The sequence below is a fragment of the Elephantulus edwardii genome, unplaced genomic scaffold, assembly GCF_000299155.1.
Source record: "Elephantulus edwardii isolate Elephantulus edwardi_28Jun2011 unplaced genomic scaffold, EleEdw1.0 scaffold00027, whole genome shotgun sequence".
Taxonomy (NCBI): domain Eukaryota; kingdom Metazoa; phylum Chordata; class Mammalia; order Macroscelidea; family Macroscelididae; genus Elephantulus; species Elephantulus edwardii.
Window position 1 is genome coordinate 13,753,025 of NW_006399777.1, and position 7,918 is coordinate 13,760,942.

At 44.9% G+C, this 7,918-nt stretch overlaps 1 protein-coding gene across 1 annotated transcript in view; it reads right to left on the reverse strand.

Annotated features, from left to right (window-relative positions):
- Window positions 1-7,661, reverse strand: part of IL20RB (interleukin 20 receptor beta) — a 30,533-nt gene extending 22,872 nt beyond the window's left edge. The window contains exons 1-2 of the mRNA XM_006883359.1: window positions 7,546-7,661; window positions 5,299-5,489 (exon numbers count right to left, since the gene is read on the reverse strand). Of these exons, the coding sequence (XP_006883421.1) occupies window positions 5,299-5,489; window positions 7,546-7,619 (265 nt within the window). The 5' untranslated portion in view covers window positions 7,620-7,661. The remainder of the gene's footprint in view (window positions 1-5,298; window positions 5,490-7,545) is intronic.
- Window positions 7,662-7,918: the final 257 nt, after the last annotated feature.

Sequence of the window (7,918 nt, forward strand, 5' to 3'; positions counted from 1 at the left end):
TAGGGGAGCTCTGGTGGCCTAGTGGCAAGAAGCTGCACTGCAATCCCAGAGGCGCACGGTGCGAATCCAACAGATGCTCTGCCGGGGAAGGAGGGGAAATCTCCTCCTGTACCAGTCAGATCTGATTTGACGGTACACACACACAAAAATAATAAAATAAACATTTTAAAAAATTATTTTAAAAAAATGCAGCTCTGAGCCTTGTCCTATCTGTGCCTCTCTTGCCATCTCTGACATGGTGAAGCCCATAGGTAAAGTCACGGTGTCAGTCCATCTTGTTGAGGGTCTTCCTATTGTCCTCTGGTCCTCGACCTTTGCCAGCATGAGGTCTTTTTCCAAGGACCCTTGGCCCTTCCTGACAATATATCCAAAGTACGTCGGAAGAAGTTTCACTATCCTTGCCTCCGAGGGGCATCCTGGCTACACCTTTAACAACTGCAAGTAGACTTCAGAAGGACCCCTGGCAGTAATGTAGTCTAAGATCTAACCTGCTGCTAATCTGCTAGTCATCTGTTCAAACCCACGAGTTTCTCCATGAGGAAAAAAAAAAATTAAACGGTCTCTTTCCATAAAAATTTACAGCCTTGGAAAGTCTACAGGGCGGTTCTACTATGTCCTTTATGGGTCTCTATGGTTTGATATCAGTAAAATGACACTGGATGGGGGAAGATGACTCCAAGGGAGCCCTGGTGGCTGAATGGTTAAGCATTGATATGCACACTGAAAGATCAATTGTTTGAACCCACCAACCACTGTCCAGGAGAAAGATCAGTGTGCTAAAGAGCAATGATGTCAGTGTAGAGACTAAGGTGTACCTGATCCAAGCCATGGTCTTCACAATTACTTGCTATGCAACTGAGAACTGGACAATGACTAAGCATGACAGAAGAAGAACTGATGCCTTTGAGGTCTGGTGCCAGAGAAGAGTATTGAACATACCATGAACCACAAAGAGAAGAAACAAGTCTGTCCTGGAGAGGGTGAGACCAGGCTGCTCCTTGGAGGCAAGAATTTTGAAACCCTGTCTGACCTACTTTAGGTATGTTGCCAGGAGGAACTTGGAGAAAGACATCTTGCTTGGAAGAGCAGAGGATCAGCATAGAAGAGGAAGACCCTGGATGAATGGATTGACACAGCAACTGTGGCAATGGAAGCAGGTGTGTCAGAGATGGTGAATCTGGCTCAGGATAAAGCAGGGTTCAGAGCTATAGTTCATAGGGTCACTATGAGTTATAGTCGACACATAACAATAACAACAACAGCTGCCACAAGATTTGCCTTGCAGACGTCCTGAGGAAGTCCTCCTCTGTCTGACAGGGTTGATGGGCTTCTCGGCCAGAGTCAATCTGATGGCAGTGGAGTTAGTATTTTGATTTTAGGTGCCCAATATTCATTTGCGATTTAGACTCTTTGCTCTCAGTAAACATTCTTTTTAAGAGCAGGAAATGCAGTTCTCATGGGAGGCTTGGCTTACACCAAGATTTTTCCCACACCTTCAGAGAAGTTAGAGGTGGTTTGTTTTGGTTTTTTTCCAAAAGCAAATTAGCTCTTAGTGCCTTTAGTTTCTTCCCACCCACTTGTTAACTCCACCTCCACAGAGCACACGCTTTCTGCATCCTGATGAAGGTGCAGAGACTCCAGTTTCCACTCCTCCTACAGCCTCCCCTTTTCCTGTTGACACAGACCTTCAGACGTGTAGTCTGTAGGGAGTTGTGCTGCTACCCCAAGGCAGCACTTCTCTAGTGGTTTGAATCCACCAGCAGCTCCAAAGGAGAAAGATGGGCAATCTCCTCCTGTGAGATTTACATCTGCTGAACGTCAACTATGAGTTGGTTCCTACTTGACAGCCATGAGCTGAAAGTTGAATTGGTCTTATTAGTTATTAGTCTTATTGTTATTCTTATATAATTGTTGTTGTTGTTGTTAAGTGCTGTCGAGTCGCAGGCGAGTCATAGCGATCCTATGAAGGAGAGACCTCGACGCTTGGGTGCCTTTCATCCTCTCTCCAGGTTCATAGGGTTTCCAGAGGCAAGCTGTTACTGAAGTGGATGCCACTCCTCCTTCCAACTTATATAATTAGTCTTACAATTATTCTTATAGTTATTCTTGCACATCCTCACCATGTAGTTTTACAAAAAGAGGCGTATTTAGTGAAAATAGCATCTATAATTTTTATTTTAGTTTATTATTTTGTGTGGGTGTACTGTCAAATCAGATCTGACTGGTACAGGAGGAGATTACACCTCCTTCTCCAGCAGAGCATCTGGTGGATTCAAACCGCATACCTCTGGGATTGCAGGAAAATAGCATCAATAATGAGTTTGTTGAGGGTTTTCTTATTGGTTTGCTTACAAAGTTTGTATACATTGTATTTCACACTATTCTTCACTCAAAATGTGTTTCATACAATCAGTCTAATACGTTGTTGTTGTTGTTATGTGCCATCGAGTCATTTGCGACTCATAGCGACCCTATGTACAAGAGCCCTAAACGCCGCTCTATCCTGTGCCAACCTCGCCATCTCAAACACATTCATTCCCACCACTCCACTCACAGAATCGATCCTTCTCATTGAGGGTCTTCCTCTCCTGCGCTGTCCCTCCACTCTCCCAAACATGATGTCCCTCTCCAAGGACCAGTCCCTCTTTGCAACATGCCCAAAGTATGTCAGACAAAGAAGCTTCAGAATCCTTGATTCCAAGGAGCATTCCGGCTTCACCTTCTCCAGGACAAACCTGTTTGTTCTCCTGGCACTCCATGGTATATTCAACACTCCTCCATTACCGCAGCTCAGAGTCATGCATTTTATTGTATAAAAGTAATCACCACTGGACCTTGTCCGTCATCACCCTGTCTTTTCACCTGAATCCTTCTCACATCCTTCCCCCCCGCCTCCACCTACCAACTATGCGGCTCTGTGGTTTTATGGCAACTAGTTTGAAATTGCTTAATGGTCTCTGACAGCTGGTGAGACTGTGATGGTGAATGGCAACCTCTCATTGTCATCCTCCTCTTAGGTGACAACCAGGACAAGTGGCACGTTTGCCATCCCTTAGATAGACTTCTCTATATGAATTTCCTCATCTCATCTGATCTAGACCTTCCTTCCAGCAACAGCTCCTACCAATGGTCTTGTTTGAAGTCACACACTATCTAGAAAGAGAATGATCCGTTTTGCTTCATGGGAAGAACTTCTCTGTCTCTGTGGGCACCTTGGTGTCCTCTGATTCCCATTACTGGGATCCTGTCACTTCACATGGAAAAGGATCTCTGGACGTAGGAGCCCAAATTTTACACAAGATTATTTCTTTAGTAACTTAAACTCTATTTTATCCTAAAACAAACATCTTCACCACTGGATCAATTGGCAATATCACGCTAGATGAAGAAAAGATTGAAGTTGTTAACGATTTCTATTTACTTTGATCCACAATCAACACCTATGGTAACAGCAGTCACAAAATCAAAAGATGTTTTCCATTGAGAAAATCTGCTGGTAAGGACCTCTCCAAAGTGTTAAAGAGCAAGGACACAACTTTAAAGATTAAGGCATACCTGATCCAACCTATGATATTTTCAATCACTTCCTATGCATCTGAAAGTTGGACAATGCATATGAAAGACCAAAGACGAATTGATGTCTTTGAACGGTCGTGTTAGCAAAGACTATTGAGTACACCATGAATTGTCAAAAGAACAAACAAATCTGACTGTGAGGGGACCCATCTTGGCCCATCTAGAGGGGTACAGCACTCTCTTCACTTGACCTCTGCCATCAGATATGCCCTACTCCAGTCCACTTTCCACATAGCAGTCAGGGTGATTATTGGGTAAACAGACCTTAACCAAGACCTTCTTTCTTTCCTTGACTCCCTGGTATTGACTTGAGACTTGACATTTACCATGTGACTAACTGCGTCCCTACCTCCTGCCCGTCCAACCCTCACTGCTGGCGTTCTTAAACACACAAACACACTGGCTTATTCCTGCTCTGCCATGTTTGACCACCTCTCTTTGGTTCTTCCTCATTTCTTGATTAATAATTTCTCAGATTTTATTGCCATCAAATAAGAACCGGCCCATAGCTAACTGATTGTGCAGTGGGTTTTCAGAGGCAGTAAATCACACAGGTGAGATTTAGAGCAGCTGGTGGATTTGAACCGTGTATCTTTGGGTTTGCTGTGTGACTTCTTACCACAGATCCACCAGAGCATCACTACTGGTCTGAAAGGGCTCTGTGACAGTGGGTTTAGTTTAGCAGGAAACCAACAGAAAAGCCATTTGTCTCACAAGGACAATGGAAAGACACCCGTTGCTTGTGACTCTTAAATGCACGTATCTTTTTGTTAATGAAAGCAGTGACCACGTTGCTAATAAGAACCACAGATGAGCAGCAGAATAAGCATCACAGAGTCTTATCAGGGCAGGAAGAAGAAGTATTAGTCCCATTTTCCCACTTCCGGAGCAGCTTTCCTTCTCGATTCCCAAGGGCAGTATCCTCTTTACCTGCAGATGCTGACAGAGATTCAGACATTCTTTACCAAGCTACAGGGCATGACGAAGAGGACATGCGGGAAGCAGCTGACAAATTTAAGGTGTAGAGCATTATGCTGAGTGAACTAACTCAGCCCCACAAAGATAACTATTGTATGAAACTGTTATTGTAGAAAGAGTCTAAGGATCCAGGAGGGGTGCGAGAGAGCAGAGGGATACGGATGTGCTGGGGGAAGGGGAGATCAATCATTGGGTTGTACAATTTAATGGGAGGAGGTGAGGGAAATTGGAAGAATTTCTTTGAATTTGTATTCGAGTTTGTAAATAAACTAGTGGTGGAAGGGGGAAGAGTTGCTTTTGTTCACAGTACTTGGGTTTTGTAAGACTCTTTTGCTGCTAAGGAGAGTCTGAGAAGTCAGGGTCAGCATGATTCTGAAGGAAGGAGAGAACTGTTAAAAGGGATATGTGATTAGTTATTATTGTCATGACAGGAGTCCGAACGAAGGCTGCACAGTGGAGTGGACTCAGGGGGAGGGATTGTATAACAATGAAAGAATTTTTTTCTTTTACTTTTCAAAGAGAAGCGTGAACAGGGGCAGGGAGAAAAGTGCAACAATGAATAAATGGAAATCCAAAGTTTCTGTAAATTTTCATTAAAATTAATAATAAGAAGAAAGTGGAAAGAAATGCAAAGGTCCTTCCGTCATTGTTAAGTGCCATTGCGTTGACTATGGTTCATAGCGACCTCACAAATGATGAAACGGAAACATGCCCCATCCTGAGCCAGGGAGGAAAGCTGCTTACTTGAGTTTCGATTGAAGGGGTGCTCCGTGGTGCTCCAGGCTGAGGTCTGCGAGCCCAGTGTGGCTCGGACCCGCAGGTTGTACCACACAGTGGCAGTGATGTCCTCCGTGATGTCGCACGAAGAACTTTCGGTAGGTGAGCACCAGCGGCTGGGGATCCAGCAATCACTCAGGTACAGGCTCTCGTACTCCCTGGCCACGAAGAAGAAGACACAGCATCAAACCAGACCCCGTCAGCCAGCCTCAAGGAGGTAACTAACTGCCTTTGTGCTAAGACTGTGGATGGCTGAGCAAAATAATGAATCGTTAACCTCCACTCCCTAACCCTCCTACTGTCATCAGACAAAGGAAAACCAGGCATAAGCATCTTTCCATTCATTCTTTTCATCCCCATCACCAACAACCTAATGTCAAGTCCCATAATCCCTTGCCTTGCTGTGTTTCTCAACTGGCCTCCCCACTCCCAGCTTCTACACCTGCTGTTCTTCAGACCACCCATCACTCCCCAAGTCGCAGTAATCCCGCACCCCCGCTGGCTGGCACTCAGACCAGAGTCGGGACCCTTTCCAATGACCTGCAAGCTTCTCTGGCTTCCTTTCCAGCCCTTCCCCTAAGCACAGCCTTCCTGCCACATTGGTCCCTCACCATCATTCCTCCAACATGCCTTGTTGTTGTTGTTACATAACATCAAGCCAGAACTGACCCATAGCTGACCCTTCATAGGTCTTCAGAGTCAGGAAATCACTTGGGAGAAGATTGTCCATCTTTTTCCTGCAGAGCAGCTGGTGGATTCGAACCACATGCCTTCAGGTTGGCAGTGCAGCTCCTTACCACTAAGCCACCCGCTCCCTCTAACATGTCCTAAGTTCTTCTGCACCTTAAGATCTCTGAACTAACTGTTCTCTGCATCTCGAGTGCTCTGCCCACACTGTTCACTTGGCTGGCTACCCTTGTCCTTTAGATTTTGGGTTAAATATCACTTCATAATCCAGTGAAATTTGCCCTGTTAACCCAAAGTACTCTCTCCTCTGGTGTTTCAAATCTGCCATCTGTTCTAAAGGAAGAAATGGATAATCTCCTCTCATGTGACATACAGGGTCAGGAACTCCCACGAGGACCAGTTTGACCTCAGAGAGAACTTAACTGACCACTCAAATCAATGGCCACATCACCTCTCAGCTTCTATCTAGCATTGATCACTGTTTGGAATTACCTAGAGCAAAGGCAGGGAAAAGACTTTTTTTAAATTGCTCTGCATTTTCTGTGTCCAAAATAGTAAGTACCAGTCACATGGAGCCACTAAGCTCTTGGTATGTGGCTAATGTGACAGGACAAAATTAGTGGTAAGAAGCTGCGCTGCAATCCCAAAGGCATGTGATTCAAATCCACCAACTACTCCTCAAGAGAAGTATGGACAATCTCCTCCCGTACAATTAACTGCCTCTGAAAACCCACTGGAGGGTCAGCTATGGGCCGGTTCCAACTCAATGGTCGCACAAGAACAGTCGTCTGTGGTCATGGAGCTTTTAAAACGTGGCTAATATGACAGAGGGACAAAATTATTCTTTCATTTCATTAAATGACATTCATTAAATTCATTAACAAGGTTATCACATCAGATCATGTGGATCTAAGTGTATTTATTTCTTCACTAGTTTCATGTTTGAATTCTTCTCTAAATGTTAGCTCTCTATACCCAGAAATCTGACCCCATGCCCTTCAGAGCCTGAAAGAACACCTACACACAGAGATGCTCAGTTTATCAATATTGTTATTAAACTCTACGGAGCATCTTCTGTGAGCCCGTCAGGCTCTTACCAGCTCTGAGACCCTGGACACCTGAAGAAGAGTCGGGCCCATATGATTTATTTTGACTTCTAGCAGAAATGCTATCAGGCAGCTCATAGTCAGGAAATTGGATTTCTTTCCCTCCCAAAAGTACCTGAATCTCCAGTGATGTTCCCATCTCAAGTAAGAGCCAAATTTTTCTTTGGCATCGGACAGCTGCCTCATTGTTGAGAAGAATTGCCACCAAATGTGTTATAAACATTTGTGTTTCCTGAACGCTCGCTGTCTAATCTGGAGGATAAATTCCCACGCCTTTTAAGCTCTCCCCGTGCTCAGGCAGACAAAGATCGTCAGGGATACTCTTCTCCTGGGCTTGAAAGGCCTCCTTGGGCCGTGGGAGAGGGCTGTGCCTCCAGGATTCAGCTAAGGGAGAGTGAGCAGTTCTTAAAGAGCAGCTTACCCCTGGTACTCTACAGAGTAGCTTACTGCTCCTCCAGGCGCCGTCACTGGGATCCACGTCAAAAGATGCCTCATGTTGGTTGAATGGACAGAGAGGTTCTGAGGGGCAGGCAGAACGGCCACCGCACCTGAAAAGGAAAGCCAGGCAGACAGGTTGGCAGGTGGGCTCGTTCTGGGATAACGCCATTCATCAAGCTATTAACTAATGAAAGGCTTCAGGTTTACTGACCTTCATTTCTTCACTCAGACGTGTGCTACACTAAACTTATGTTACCATGATCATCGCAATTCTGGCCTTGACAATAAAGTAATGCGTATCGATGTGAAGAATTGTTGTTGTTCTTGTTGTTGTTATGTGTCATCAAGTCACCTGC